Here is a 16,120-nt window from a genome sequence, read left to right as displayed (position 1 = left end):
CAAAGAAAACTCAATCTTTAATCATTTACTTTTAATCTTAGTTCTTAGGCACGTTACCATATTTTTGTTTAAAACTACATTTTTGTATTTCATATCTTTGATAAAATAGTTTATATTATTTACTTTGAACTATCAAAAGATTACTTTTTAAAATTCTAATATTTTTCTAATAGCACTTTTCAAAATCAGTTTGCCTTTTATCAGAATGAAAGTAAACAATACATGATTAAGTAGTTTTTATAATTTAAAAAAGTAGTTTAATAAGTCAAGTTTTGACTTGACTTATTAAAATGGAATTTATGGAATTGGAAATGGAATTTATGACTAAAATATATTAAAGAAGATATAATCTTTTTACTTAAGAAGCTTACAGTTTGTCTAATAAATGCACATATTTGTTTCTCCAGGGTGCCTTGTATTGTCTACTTGGAAACCACAGTGGAGTGTGCCTAGCAAATCTTCATGACTGGGATTGTATTGTACAGACATGGCCAGCAATTGTTTCTTCGGGGCTAAGCAAAGCAATGTCCCTAGAAAAGCCATCAATAGTTAGGCTATTTGATGATCTTGCAGAAAAGATTCATAGACAATATGAAACAATTGGATTGGATTTCACAGTAAGGAAAAAGCCTTGTATTTACAGTAATTGTTTTCAGCCCAACTGTATCTCAGGTTATTTATATAACAAATTAAAATGCTGACTAAACTGTCTTTGTCATATGACACATAATTCACCTAATTCCCTCTAGGTTTTGGTTTTTCTTGTTTGTAAAATGAGGCTATAGGATTAAAAGGATGATTTATTTAGAGATTGAAAATACTTTAGACAGACTCTAGTCTTACTCCTTCATTTTACAAATTTAGGGTTAAGGTTCTCATGATGAATGCAGAAAAGATTATTTTACAATCTTGCAAGAATGGATACTTAAGTTAGTAGACACACCTTTGAAACTCCAAAGGCAGCATTTTATTTCCTTTTCTGAAGCACAAGTCCCTGTCTTGATTCCCTATTAATTGGATGTTATAGAAGTGGCAGGCAGGAATCTCCACCCCCTCATTACATAGCCAATCCCTGTCCCTGAGAAGCTTACATTCTAGAAAGGGGAAGGTAACAGAAAAGGGTAGGGGTAAAGAACAAAAGATTTTCTTCAAATAGATGAGAAAATTATTGAAGCTCAGGGAAGTTAGGTTGGCTTGCCTAAAGTCATCTAAATCCTGATTGAGGCAGGATTAGAGTTAATGTTAGAACTGGGTCCTATAGTTTCAATTTTATTATTCTTTTCACTATATTCCCTGTCTTAAGAAGTCCTTTTTTTAAAAAGTCCTTTCTTATTCTAAGCCTTGTAATTGTTTTTTGTTTTTAAGGTTCCACAGACATGTGTTGCAATAGGTGTCTTAATCCAACAGTCAAAATACCCCTCTGCCAATCAACCATTGCTTAGCCCAGAGGAGATTCAGTTAGGAATTCAACGACAGCAAGAAAAAAATGCTGAGGCCTTACAGTAAGTGATTTACTTTTAACATTTTTAAAAATTCGGGTGTGCTAACGTCTTTATATTCTCTGCAACTTATACCATGACAAAATCTGCACTCTCTTTTTCTTCATTTAATTTTTTTTTATTTTAGTTGACACTATTTTAAAGACTTTGTATTCTTAGTCTCTCTCTCAATATAAAATGCACATCTTACCTTTTCTCTTTATTAGGTACTAACTGCTTAAATTCTGTAGTGGTCAATTTATTATATATCATGATAATTCAATTAGAATACTAAAAGTTATTTAAATAAAATCTATTCAATTACTAAATTATTGGAAAGGATATTCATAAACCAATCACTGTTTTCTATGATTCATTTTTTAAAAATTTAAAGCCTATCTATAGATTAATGTTTTCCTAAAAATTCTAAGCATGTGTTTGATGAAAAAAAAAAATTGTGTATTTGTCATGTTTGTTGATTTGAACCTAATTTAAAACTGGTTATTTTATGTAACTTGATGCTTTGCTTTGTTATATTCTGTCATATTTAAATAAAGATTAAATGGTATGCTTGTTCTTTTAGGAACTATGAAAACCTGGTACATACTTTGTTAGACTGTGTGGATCAAAGAAATCTGTAAGTGTTCTATGTACTTAATTTTTATTCTTTTAATCATGACAAACATTTAACTTTAAATATCCCAAGTTTCATTTAAATTTCACGTTTCACAATTAGAAGTCCTCATGACAGTTGACATCCTGAAATCCAAGGCAAATTGTTCCAAGGACATGACTCATCTTCAGATGATTTTTTTTTTTTTCTTGACTTGATCATACTTTAAGGAGAACTGCATATTGGATAATACAAACTAGGAAGAATTGTAAATCTACTTAAATATAAGGATTCCTTAGGGTCAGTAATGGGAGAAAAGGGGGATGCAGAAAGAGAATTGGGTACTTGTTATTAATTTTTAATAAAGCACTAGTACTATTCATCATTAATAGATTTTGGATACTTGGTTTTTATACTGCATTATAGAAGATCATTATAAATTATTATATATTATTGATCATTATAAATAATGAGTTTCATTATATTTTCTTTAAGCCCTTGGAAATTTGAACATATAGGCATTGGCTTTCTGTCCCTCCTCTTGAGAGATGATCGAGTTCTACCTCTTCGTGCCATAAAATTCTTTGTGCAGAGTCTCAACCATGATGCAATTGTGGTTCGCAAGGTAAAACTTTGGTTTTAGATAAAATTTTTAATTTTTTAGAGATATTACTTAGCTATTATTTAACTCCCACTTAAGGAGAATTAGAATTTAGGGCCACATATTGCATCAGTTGTTGCCATGGATTTTGTTTTTAATCGAAGATAAAGAAAATTTTTATTTCAAAGTAAAAATCATTATTTGCTTAAATTTTTTAAAGTGTATTTGTGTAAATAAGAGAAATTACAGTAGAATTCTTTTGTTTTTTTTAAAGCAAATTTTTTTGAGTGATTACCTTTTTCTTCTAGTGTTAAAGTCTCATTTTCAACTGCCCATTTTGATTTCTTTATGTCTTTTGGGAAATATCTCTTTAAGTGTTCTCTAACTTTCTGAGGTACTGGTTTAAGTGTCTTGGATTTTTAGCTTGTGTCAAGGCAATATATTAAAATATTAATAAAATATTAAATTTATCTCAATCTATGCAGCCCACTTCTGGTTTTCCTATTTTATTGGTTGCACCTGAAATGTTTTCTTCTTCTTGTGAAGGAAATATAACTAAACTGAACCAATCATTTGTACTTCCAAGGCAAAATTCCTACATTCTTCCTTTGAGCTGATTGGGACAAATTACAGTGGGAATGGTCCATGCCAAAGTCTTGGATGGAGTTGCGTGCTAAAGTCTTTCCACTGAACATATAGAGTGTTAGGGATAGTTCTGTTCTCAAAAAGAAAGGGAATTTGGCCTCTGCTGATAGCATAGTATTTACTATTATAGCATGCAAATATTTACTAGGTTTTAAAAAATTAATGAGGTCAACTTAAAGATTTCTTTTTTAGATGGCTATCTCAGCAGTTGCTGGCATTCTCAAGCAGCTGAAGAGAGCACACAAAAAGCTTTCCATCTGTCCATATGAAATCAGTAAGTGCTGCCTAAGGTAACTTAACTCCTCTTTGATGTTTTTAAATGTTTTCACTCAAATTTTCTCAAACTGAATCCATAGATAACTTGTTTTCTCTGAAGATAAATTTACTAAAGTTTTCTTAACAGCTGACTTTTTTTCCTTAACTTTTAATAAAATCCAATGTGAAAACCTAATGAGTTCACATTCTAAAATAACTCAATGTTAAAATGAAAAGCATTCATTAAAGGAGATTCATTATTTATTTACATATGTATGTTAAATATAAGTACATACTTTTGTGCTTACTGTTAATATTTATTCAGCAATTAAAGGGTTTTTTGGTTTTATTTGGGGATAAATACAATTATCTGTTATTTATTTCAAAAGCTTAATTTTTTATTTTATTTTTTAAAATTTCTTTTGGTTGCTACATCTTTATATTTCTACTACAACCACTTTTTGATTACTCTTATCAGGAGAACCTAAAGTATACTTTATTTATTTATTTTTTGCTGAGGCAATTGGGGTTGTCACTTGCTCAAGATCATATAGCGAGGTTGAGTTGAACTCGGGTTCTCCTGACTAAAGGACTGGTGCTGTATGCACTGCATCACCTAGTTGTCCCAAGTATATATTTTCTTGGGCTCATTTCTTTTACCAAAGAAGCACATAAATCTGTTGTTTTAATTTGCATTTGTTTCAACAGTAATTATAAAGGAGTTTCATATATTTTATATAAGTGAAAGATAATATAGCTACTGTTCTCATTATTTTCACATGACACAGATCTAGTCCCATACTAATTATGATATAGAATTGATATATTAATTTTGGATTTTGAAGTAAAATGTTTAGCTATACTAGATAAATGAGAGGAATGTTGTATATTACACAAACAACAAATCAGGATAGGTTAGGATGAAGTCACATATGAACTCATCTTACTGACTCCAGATCCAATTCTCTATTGCCACCTAACTTCTCTCTACCTCTAAAATAAAGTTGTTAGATAATCTTCTATAACAGACCTTTGAGGTAGGTAAGCATTATCCTTATACAGATGTAGAAATTGAGGACCTGAATAATTAAGTGATTTATCCAAGGTCACAGAGTGATGAAATAAATACTTGAAGCAAAATTTGAACTTGTCTTCTGACCTCATCTAGTGTTGTCTTTTCCATTCCCACTACTTCTAAAAGAAAATGGCACTTGAAGGTTTTATAAAGGTCTCTATAAGCATTCTTTCATATCATGAAAATTTAAAACTCTGAAATCAATGGCTGATAAAGTTGTCTTATTGCATTGAGTATAAATCTGCAAAGATAGTTCCTACCAGGATGATTTCAGAAAATCCTGGAGAGACTTGCATGAATTGATGCTGAGTGAAATGAGCAGGACCAGATCATCATTATATACTTCAACAACAATACTGTATGATGATCAATTCTGATGGATGTGGCTATGTTCAACAATGAGATGAACCAAATCAGTTCCAATAGAGCAGTAATAAACTGAACCAGCTACACCCAGTGAAAGAACTCTGAGAGATAACTATGAATCACTACATAGAATTCCCAATCCCTCTATTTTTGTCCGCCTGCATTTTTTATTTCCTTCACAGGCTAATTGTGCACTATTTCAAAGTCTGATTCTTTTTGTACAGCAAAACAACTGTTTGGACATGTATACTTATATTGTATTTGATTTATACTTTAACATATTTAACATGAATTGGTCAACCTGCCATCTGGGGGGGTGGGAAGGAAGGGAAAAATTAGAACAAAAGGTTTGGCAATTGTCAATGTTGTAAAATTACTGATGCATATATCTGATATATCTGGTAAATAAAAACTATTAATTTAAAAAAAAAAAAGAAAAGATAGGTCCTAGTCCGTTCTTTAAATCACACTTAAATTATTTTTTAAATAAATGAGGCAAACACTTTTGGGAAAAATATTATAGGTAAAAAGTTTGAAGTAAATGTTGAAGAAGGATTTTTTAAATGCATCTAATATAAATTTTCTTTTTTAGGTACTACTCCTAAACCTTCCTGCATACTTGCTGGTGACAGACCTGATAACCAATGGATGCATTATGATAGTAAAAATATACCAAGAACTAAAACAGAATGGGAATCAAGTTGTTTTGTGGAAAAAACACACTGGGGATACTACACTTGGCCTCAGTGAGTCATACTAGCATGGATGTTGAAATGAACAACTAGATTTGACTTTAATTGTATTAAGACCCTCTAGAAGGTAAAAGTAAAACAGTCACAGGTCCTATTGAAAAATAACTAAGGTGGTTATTACTAGCACTTTTTGTCAAAAGGAATCTGGGAAATGTTGCTAAAGATTATAGTGCCAAATTCTAAAAAACATTAAAATAATGATTACTGATCATCTGGAAAAAATAGGAGTATTCATAAAAGGCCAGTATGGTTTCATCTAAAGCTAGTCACGAAAATTTAATTAAAAAAAAAAAAAAAAAAAACTGATTCTAGATTTAAAGATTAGGAGAATTCTCAGAATTTCTTCCAGTCTCAGCTAAAGTCCCGCCCTCTACAAGAAACCTTTCCTAACTCTTTTTAATTTAGTGCCTTCTCTTTGGGATTACCTCCTATTTTGTTAATGTATGTAGTTCATGTTGTCTCTCCCATAGTAGACTGTGAACTTAACAGAACAGGGAACATATTTGCCTTTCTTGATATCCCTAGCATTCAACATAATAAGTGCTTAATAAATGGTAGTTGATTATTAGTGTCTTAGATAAAGCCATGAATATCATGGTTATAAATTTGGCACAGAACTTAGGAAGCATAATAGACATAGTATCAGGATCCAAAAAGATCGTGACAGACTAGAACACTGGATCAGATGTAACCAAATATAATTTAATAGGGATAAATTCTATTTAATAAATCTTATGAAGGAAGCATGGCTTTCTAGAAACGTACTTGGAAAAGATGTGGATGTTTTAGTTGAATTAAAAAATTGATATGAATCAATAAGATAACAGCAAAAAAACTAATACAAATTTTCATTCTCTTGAGTATGTATTTGGACATGAACCTATTATCTGAGGCATTGGCAGGTGAAGCAACTTGCTCATACGTAAGAATTAAATCAGCTTTATATCTAAAGGATCTTATCTCTTTAAAGCTATATTAAACCATAATGATCAGAATTGAGAAGGTGATAGTTGGACATGTCCTCCTTGGACATTTTCTAGATAATTGTGTTCATTCATTTCTGTATACCACATATTTAGAAGATCATTAATAAGCCAAAAGGCAATCAGGATAGTGAAATATTTCATGATCATGCAATAAAGAACTGCCTGAAGGAAAATGGAGACTTTTATCCTGAAGAAAAGGAAATGATTTATAGCTCTCTTGGACAGATGTCTTTTTGGAAGAGTGATTAAATTTATTCTGCTTACCCCCAGAGTGAAGAACAAGTAACAATGAATAGAAATTTGCAAAAAGGCAAATTTAGGATTAATATAAAGAAAAACTACTACAGTTTGAATTATCCCAAAGTAAAATAATGTTTCAAGTATAAATGGTTCTACTCAGTGAGATCTTCAAACCAAGGAAGTTTATTTGTAAAAGAGATTCTTGCTTCAAATGTGCATTGTATCAAATGACAAACAATGATTCTTTGATCTTTTCTTACCAGTGTTTTAAGGCCCACCTATGGGTCCTGCTTGACTTCTCCAATAATAGGTTCAAAAGGTTGCTGATCCCTCCTCAAAATCATTTCACTGGTTATAATGGGGTATTTTACTTAAATATTATTTGAAAGATGATAATCCTTTTACTTTGAATAATCATTGTATATTATCCAGAAAGCTCTCATATTTTCTACAGCATTATTTCTGTAAGTACTTTTAAGTAAAATTGAAGTTAGTGACCCCAACAGTAGTTACACATCTAAAATTCTGTACTCTTCTCATTTGTCTTCTTTTTCCAGCTGAGTTATGATGTCCTAAATGGTTGGAATTATTTATTTTTAACCTTTTTTTTTTTTTTTTTGGTCTTCCGATATTTCTTTATAATGTCACATTATTTGTAAAGCCATGTTGTATCCGTAGCTAATGCAACATCATGTTTTCCTTGGCTCTATGTGAATGTGTGTGCTTTATATTTAGGAATATGGTGGTTTATGCGCCTATAGAAGAGCAACCCAAGCTTGGCAGAAGTCGGGAAGATATGACTGAGGTAATCTTATAATACATAATACATATTTATAATACATAAAAAACAGGTATTCAAGATAATTCACTAGCGCTTTATTTTTGACCACAAATTCATCTTTTATTTCAGGTCATTTGTGACCAAATTCCATTAGAGAATTCATATTATACAGGATATAAAGTGCCCAGTGTTCCTTTGTTTTTTCCCCAACCCCTTTCCTTCTTATTGAGGGCCATTTAGTTGACTTTATGTTTGTAAGTTAAAAGTAATGGAGAATAAATTATATTGAAATTTCATTTTCTATTACTGAGATAGTTACACATTTTAAAGCTCTTCATAAACATGATGAATATAGTAGAATACTCAGGGATTAGTTTGAAGAGGCATTTTTTAAGATATAAACATGGTGGTATAATTGTTTTACTCTTTCAATAGCGAAAAAAATCTATAGGTCTTGATTCACAGTAAAAGTATTTGGGAATCTCAAATTTGTGACTGGAAGATTTGAATAAAATTAGGTTAGTTGTACTTGAAAGTTCTGAATGTTAAAAGGTCCTCTTAATAAAGTAGAAAGTGTGGCTTATTTCTAGAATAAAATTCTGAATACAGGAATATAAACTACCTCCATAGTAAGTTAATAATTAGCTATCAGCAAATATTTAAAGTAGAATTTGTAATTTGTATTAATGGTTTTATGTATTCTAAACTGTTCTAATAATTTTTTCTCTTCTGTAGGCAGAACAGATTATTTTTGATCATTTTTCCAATCCTAAATTTGTTGAGCAGTTAATAAATTTTTTATCTTTAGAAGACAGAAAAGGAAAAGACAAATTTAATCCTCGTCGGTTTTGCCTCTTCAAGGTAACTAAAATGTCATTACGCATCACTTTCGTAACTTTTGATTAATGGTAAATCGTGTAGAGTAATTTAGCACTTGGATTTTGGAGCTTAAAGTTCTGTTTTCTACTTGTTGGTAATGAGTGTGATCAGATTTTAAAAATTATATCTACTCAGGAAATCACATCAAATATTATTTTAGTGAACATAGGTTGATGATAGCTATCTTTTTGTAAAGCCCAACTCTGGTGGTATTTGTGAACTTTTAAAAATTCACTCAAAATGCATAATGTACACATAACAAAATTCTTTTGTTTAAGAAATAGTCCTAGAGTATTCATTAATTTTAGAATACCTGTGGGTATGTGTTTTACTTCAGGTAATAGTTCAGCAAAGTTTGCTTTTCTCCAATTTTTAAAAACATAAGATTTCAGGAATAGTCATACTGTAAATCATTTAAAGAATTAAACTGTGCATGAAGGTATACTTTTGAATAATTGTAGTTTTTATTTTTAAAAATTTATTTATTTTTTATTTTTTTTATTTTAATAGGGTGTGTTCAGGAACTTTGATGATGCCTTTTTGCCAGTTTTGAAGCCTCACTTAGAACGTCTAGTTTCAGATTCACATGAGAGCACCCAGCGCTGTGTAGCAGAAATTATAGCTGGCTTGATCAGAGGTTCTAAGCATTGGACATTTGAAAAGGTGTGTTCTATGATGTGTATATATGTGGTTGTGTATAAGTTACATTTCCTTATCTGCAGTTGTATTCATATACTTTGTAGATTCCCAACTAGTATGTTAAAAACTAGGGTGTTAAAAATCTGTAACTGTGCTTTAGCATTCTCTTCTTTTCAGCTTTTCTTATTCATACCACTTCTGATCCAAGATCATCAAGGAATCTTTATAATAATGTGACACATTTCTTTTTCTTAGGATATTAGAACTTGAATTTCCCAAACTCTTAAAAATTGTGTAAAAATTCTTTATTTTGTAAAACTGAAAAAAAGAGCTAAGAAATGCCCAATGACAACTCCTTTTTTTCCAGGTAAATGAAAACATGCTTTGAATATAGGATGCTTTGAATAACAATACCTCTTCTTTTGTTTGAGCAGGTAGAAAGACTTTGGGAACTTCTATGTCCCCTGCTTAGAACAGCATTGTGTAACATTACAGTGGAAACATATAATGATTGGGGAACTTGTATAGCAACTTCCTGTGTAAGTTCTCTTGCTACCTTCTTTTACTTTGAGAATTTCTTAAATAAAACTAAATAGTGGTTTATAGAACATGATCTGTACCATTACTTTTAATGAAAGACAATTATATTCAGATACTCAAAAAAATCCTTAAAATATTATATGAAATAATAAACTATTATTAAATATTTCTTTCCAAATGTGTGTAACTATGATGACAAATATTTTGTTCATTTCTGTGTATCCTTTTAAACTTATTTTGGATTTTGTAGCCTTTGACTTTTACATAGTTGTATTAAGTGTATATATTATTATGCTAACTTCAGTCTTCAATTGCATTAATTTATTTTTCCTTATATTCTTTGTATTTTTCATATTAATAATTTATTATGGTATAGTTATAATTTTTTCAGCCATTTTTCCAATTTATGAACACATGAATTATTTACAGATTTTTGCGATTATGAATTTTGATAGTGTTTACTGACTTTGGATTTATGAAAAAAATAATCTATTGTGTACTTTTGTTTCTAATACTATATTATCTCTTTTGTTCTATTGATTGCTTTTTTGTTTTTCAAATATATATTGTATATTTTTGACAATTATTTAAGGTAGCTATTCATATTTACCTCACTGTCTCACTTTCTTTAGAAAATTAATAGAGATAATAGTTATTCAATTAAAAATTAACATATAGAGATGGCACATGGCAAAGGGGCAGCCAAAAGATCCAGGACAGCTTGCCTCTAATATCAGCTGTGTGAATCTTGAACTGTTCACTTCACTCCCCCAGTACCTTAGATAGTTTTCTAAGTGTCCTTTAGATTTTATTAAAATTACTTTTCTGCATTAGTGGAAGGATTTTCTGAATGAGGTAATCAATAGGTGGATGAAGTCACAGTGTCTTAGGATGCTACTGTTTCTCCTCTCGCGCCCTCTCAACCATCACTCCACACACATACACATACAGCCTGTCAACAAGTATTCTGTAAGGTTAGGATTTAGAATATCAATAGCATTACTTTAAAGATCACTTCCAAGATAAATTGCTAGTTAATGGACAGAACAATTGAATTGGACAATTGTTATCTTTCTAGCATGTCCTAGTGTGAAAAACTTCGTAAATAATGAATTTATTTTCTTAATTAGTTCTGACCAAGGCCTAAGAGGCCTATATTTTATTGTATTGATTTCACTTTTGCATTTGAACTTACTGTTTCAAGTCTTTACATAATAATTATATTTGTAGTATACTTTGCAGAATTGTAGATTTCCTGAAATATGATACTTGGACATATTTTTCAATACAGGAAAGCAGAGATCCTCGGAAACTTCATTGGCTGTTTGAGTTGTTATTGGAGTCTCCATTGAGTGGTGAAGGAGGATCTTTTGTAGATGCGTGGTAAATCATAACAAACTTGAAATTTTAGTTATTAAAATGTTTTTGTGACCAGCTCACATAATACATAAATAGAAGCAAGCTAGTTGTATTGCCTTGGTAATCTTGATGAATTTTTATTTTTAGATCTAATACAAAAAAGTAAATTAATATATAGCTATCTTTATTATGAAGACAGTAATAACACTAAAATTTAAAATAAATTTTATCCAGTCATTTCAATCTTCTCTACCAAATATTTCATTGGAAAGTTCTTATTGAGTGACTGTATTGACCGTGAATGTGTATAATTCCTGTGGTCACTCTTTACAGTTAAAGGAATTCCTGAACAGTATTTTCTATAAAGCAGAAAAAAAGAAAATAAAAGATTTGGAGAATTTAGAAAAAGAATATTGATAAAAATCAGTTCTGCAACTAAGTATGCTTGCTTATAAAGCAGATCAGCCAATCTTTTGGTGACTGAATTTCTTCATGTATTTTACCTTCATTATATTGTGTAAGGCAAATGAGAACTTGAGGGAAGATTGAGTCAGTGATATCTTTGTGGTCATGATTTATCTCAGAAAATTAAAGTTACTTTAGTGTGGTTATATACAATTATTTTTATAAATGTATGAAGATAAATGATGAAGATGAAATTTTATTTTTTAGTCGACTATATGTTCTACAAGGTGGGCTTGCCCAGCAAGAATGGAGGGTACCTGAGCTATTACACAGGTTACTGAAGTACTTAGAACCCAAACTCACTCAAGTTTACAAGAATGTCAGGGAAAGGATAGGGAGGTGAGTATTGTTTCACTTTGTGGCTTAAATGTTTTTAATATTTTTTTCAAATTCTATAGTACATATTAGTTATATTTTGAAGGAATAACATTTAGTAATTGACTCCACGTATTTAATATTTATATATTATTAGGACTTGTCTGTATATTAACTTCTTATATATTTATGTGAATATTCTTGACATTTGTTTTAATAGTTTTGAATGTTCACTTAGCAGAAAGTAACAATCCAAATTCAATTATATTATGCTTTTTTAGCATTTTAAAATTTCTTCTTTGGAAAGTTGACTTAGTGAGCTTTGTATTATGTCACATAGAATGTTGGAGAATGTATTAATAAGCTGTTTTAAGTTATACTTTAAAAGAAAAATTCAGAAAATATGTTTGTTGAGTCATGACTTCTAAAGATGAGGTATATTCATTTAGTCTCTATTAATGTTTCTCTTCTACTTTGTATATTTTATTTTACAGTGTACTGACTTATATATTCATGATAGATGTTTCTTTGCCAAACACTGCGCCAACAAAATCTCCTCGTGTTCCTGAATTCACTGCCCGTATCCTGGAGAAACTAAAACCCCTCATGGAGGTAGATGAAGAAATCCAGAATCATGTTATGGAAGAGAATGGAGTTGGTGAAGAAGATGAAAGAACTCAGGGCATCAAACTATTGAAAACCAGTGAGCCATTACATTATGTTAATAATGGTAACATTTATGAGATTAGCAAAAACTTAGTCAAAAATATACTTTTTTTTTTTACATATAGTCTTTTACATTTTGATTCAGTAAATTCATTTTAGCATTTCTGCTTATATAGGATTGATTTGTGCTGATTGAATAGTATGAAGTGAATTTTACTTTATTTTGCTATATAAAGTATAAATTTAAACTGGAAAAGAAATTGTATGATAAGTTGATGCTTCTTTGTAAAACCCACATCAATGAAACAGAAGGATTTGTAACGGTATTTGTCTGGTACTAATGGGTCAAATAATGACTTTATGTGGAATGACTAAGCAGTTAACATTCTTGCTTTCTAGCACTAAGATAGTTCTGAGATTCTCTCATGTGAAGGACTAAGCATTAGTTCCCCACTCTTCCCATCTTTGTTGGTCATTGAATCCATAATTTTCTCCCCAAACAGTACTGAAGTGGCTGATGGCAAGCGCAGGACGATCCTTTTCTACGGCAGTCACAGAGCAGCTCCAACTTTTGCCCTTGTTTTTTAAGGTATTACTTGTGTTCAGGCTGTGAGGGTGTATATCTCACCCTCCCATCCTCTCTTCTAGGAATTTGGGGTTGATAGTGATAAAATGATGTGTTTGTTGATAGTATGTACCTATGATGCTTTACATGAAAAAATGCTGAGAAAGGCTGAGCACATAGAGTAGATGAGTTAGAATCTTAGAATCAAGCATTTACAGAATAAAAGAATAATTCTGAATCTACTACATCAAATTGTACTAAGTCATTGACTGTTCACTGATGATGAATAGCCAATTTCTGAGCTATTTTGATTGGTTAGGTAAAAATATTTAAAAAAAACAAACAAACAAAAAAACCCACCAGTAATTTTGTTGAGAAGCCATTTTCTGAGTCAGATTAATCTTTAATCACTAAAGATTAAAATCGTAATCCTTTTGTCTATGAAAATTTAAGGCTTGAAAATATAAAATAAATATCTAAAGAAAAATATTTTTGGTAGCATATAATGACTTCTCATCCGATCTAAGAATGCCAGCCTCATTGTGATAAATGAATTATAACATTTCATTAGATGCCGCTGCTGAGACCTTGTATAACTGAAGTGATATTACAAAAAGGCATTATCTCTGCGGCTTATCGTTATAAGCTTTTTTCATTTTTTTTCTTCTGTTCTGTATAGGTATAGGAACGAAGGCAGATTGGCAAGTCTTCTACAATTTAAGAGAGTTTCAGAGGGTTACATGAGTGGTGATGAGAGTTAAATGATTTGCGCAGTGTCCCACAGCTTAGTTTGTCAGAAATGAAATTCCTGATTCAGGTCTCCCTGACTCAGCAATTGGCTCTCAATTCACTCTGTCATGACCTTTCATACTGTACTGTGTGATAGTACTTACTGTACTGTTTAAAAACAAACCATGGATATGAATTAATAGATTTGGTCAACCACAATTAAAAATACATGAGGCTAATTACAGCCTTAATTTCAGTCTAAAATAGTAGTATGGTTTGTTATGATGAAGAGCTCTCTCTCTTAACCTCTCCCATCTCCAATTTTCTCTTTCACTAGCAAACTTATCTAATCTAATTCAGCATGCTTACTTGTTTTTTTTTTTTATTATTACTTAGTCATGCCTGACTCTGTTAACCCATGTTTGGGCTTTCTACGGTAGTTACTGGAGTGGTTTGATATTTCTTTCTCCAGACAGTCTTATAGTGAGGAATGGAGACAGAGTTGTGACTTCCCCAGAGTCACACAGATAGTAAGTGTGTGAAACTAGTTTTGATGTCAGGTCCTCCTGACTTCAGGACTAGTACTCTATGTATTGTGCTACCCAGCTGCCCCTACTTGATGTATGTTATGTGGAAAGATCTTGGGGATTCAAAGAAAGATTTTCTCAACTCTAAAAACAGAAAAGAGTGGTCTAATAAGGATATCAATGAGTTAAACTATTTTTGATAATTAAAAAAATCCTTACCATTTAAGTAGGTAACATTTTTAATAATATTTATAACCTAAATGTTATTTACAAAATAGGTGGTTGAATTAAATAATCACTAAGAGCCTAGTTGTGTCCTAATAGTGGTCTATTATTTTATGTCTGCAGTCTTCGGCCTAAAATTAAAAGCTCTCCAGAGTTTTACTGTAGCCACTTCTCCATCCTTTATTTACTTACTCTAAGTTACAGCCATATCCTAGATTCCTTGACTTTTCCATATAATCCATTTCCTTATGTTAGTGCCTTTTTGCTTGTAAACTATATCTTCTTCTGGAGGTCTCAGAATCCTCCAAGGCCCAGTTCAAATGCAATATCTTCCAAGCAACTTTTTTTTAAAAGTTCCCTTCATCCTTCCTTACTATACCAGTATCCCCAAACAAAATTGGAAGTTATGTTTTCTTTCTCTGAACTTTTTTTTTTAGAACTTTGTACTTTTAGAATAAAAACATCTTAAGATTGAAAGGTAATGTTTAGAAATGCTGTCCAGGTATCCAATCCTCCCAAGAATCTTACTATACTTAAACATTCTACTTCATAATAGTGCTTTGTGTGTGTTACCACAAATAATACATTGTAAGTTTCACAAGTTGTATTTTCTATGAAAGATTAAAACTACAGACAAAAAAGGGTAAGTATTTATGCTATAGAGGATACATTTCTAAGTATTAAAAAGCATCTTATTTCTGCCATGTCAAGTCAATCCAATCTACTTTTCCATACTTTGTCTTTGAAGACAAAAATGAGGTTAAAAATTATTATGCTGGGACAGCTAGATGGCACAATGGATAGAATATTGGCCCTAAACGGAAGACCTAAGTTGAAACTCAGACTTATACCTAAAGACTTCTTAGCTTGTGTGACCCTGGTCAAGTCACTTAATCAAAATTGCCTTGGGGAGAGAGGGAGAGAAAAGCCAAAAAACTATCATGACATTTCAGAACCACATAAAGATCTATTTAGCCTGGGGGGGTTCTTCTTTTATTCTTTCATTCAAGCCACAAAAAAGAAAAATGAGTGGGGAAAAAAATTTCTAGCAGCTTTTACCTGGACTATCACAATAACTTTGTTTGTTCTCCTCCTACTTCATTACCCATAGAGCTGCCAAAGAAATTTTCCTGATCTGATCAAATCAATTCTTCCATTCCATAACTGCCAGTAGGCTTTTCTCTAGATTCAAATATACCCTTCTATTTGGCATGTCAAGTAAAGAATGTCATTTAAAAATGCAGAGCAGAGAAAATAAGATAAAAAGGAAACAGACAACAAACATGCTGGCTCTGGAAGTTCAAGTTAAATTTTATTATAGGCTGAAAAAAGGAAAAGCAGTGAAGAGAGATTTGCAGTTTCATATATAATCTTTTTTTTTATTTTACTTTGCATATGGAGATGCTTATCTTATGTGAT

At 31.1% G+C, this 16,120-nt stretch overlaps 1 protein-coding gene across 4 annotated transcripts in view; it reads left to right on the top strand.

Moving 5' to 3' along the window:
• Positions 1 to 16,120, top strand: part of PSME4 (proteasome activator subunit 4) — a 103,459-nt gene that overhangs the window by 69,640 nt on the left and 17,699 nt on the right. For all 4 annotated transcript variants that reach the window (XR_012485924.1, XM_074286932.1, XM_074286933.1 and 1 more), the window contains 14 exons: positions 408 to 617; positions 1,366 to 1,502; positions 2,062 to 2,115; positions 2,587 to 2,716; positions 3,530 to 3,611; positions 5,626 to 5,779; positions 7,747 to 7,816; positions 8,528 to 8,653; positions 9,182 to 9,334; positions 9,745 to 9,849; positions 11,142 to 11,233; positions 11,882 to 12,013; positions 12,484 to 12,692; positions 13,159 to 13,244. Coding sequence is in view for 3 of the 4 variants with exons in the window: in XM_074286932.1 (XP_074143033.1) it covers positions 408 to 617; positions 1,366 to 1,502; positions 2,062 to 2,115; positions 2,587 to 2,716; positions 3,530 to 3,611; positions 5,626 to 5,779; positions 7,747 to 7,816; positions 8,528 to 8,653; positions 9,182 to 9,334; positions 9,745 to 9,849; positions 11,142 to 11,233; positions 11,882 to 12,013; positions 12,484 to 12,692; positions 13,159 to 13,244 (1,740 nt within the window). In the remaining variant the exon portion in view is untranslated. The remainder of the gene's footprint in view (positions 1 to 407; positions 618 to 1,365; positions 1,503 to 2,061; positions 2,116 to 2,586; positions 2,717 to 3,529; positions 3,612 to 5,625; positions 5,780 to 7,746; positions 7,817 to 8,527; positions 8,654 to 9,181; positions 9,335 to 9,744; positions 9,850 to 11,141; positions 11,234 to 11,881; positions 12,014 to 12,483; positions 12,693 to 13,158; positions 13,245 to 16,120) is intronic.

Source organism: Sminthopsis crassicaudata, chromosome 2 (genome assembly GCF_048593235.1).
Source record: "Sminthopsis crassicaudata isolate SCR6 chromosome 2, ASM4859323v1, whole genome shotgun sequence".
NCBI classification, from domain to species: domain Eukaryota; kingdom Metazoa; phylum Chordata; class Mammalia; order Dasyuromorphia; family Dasyuridae; genus Sminthopsis; species Sminthopsis crassicaudata.
This window is presented reverse-complemented; position numbering and strand designations above follow the sequence as displayed.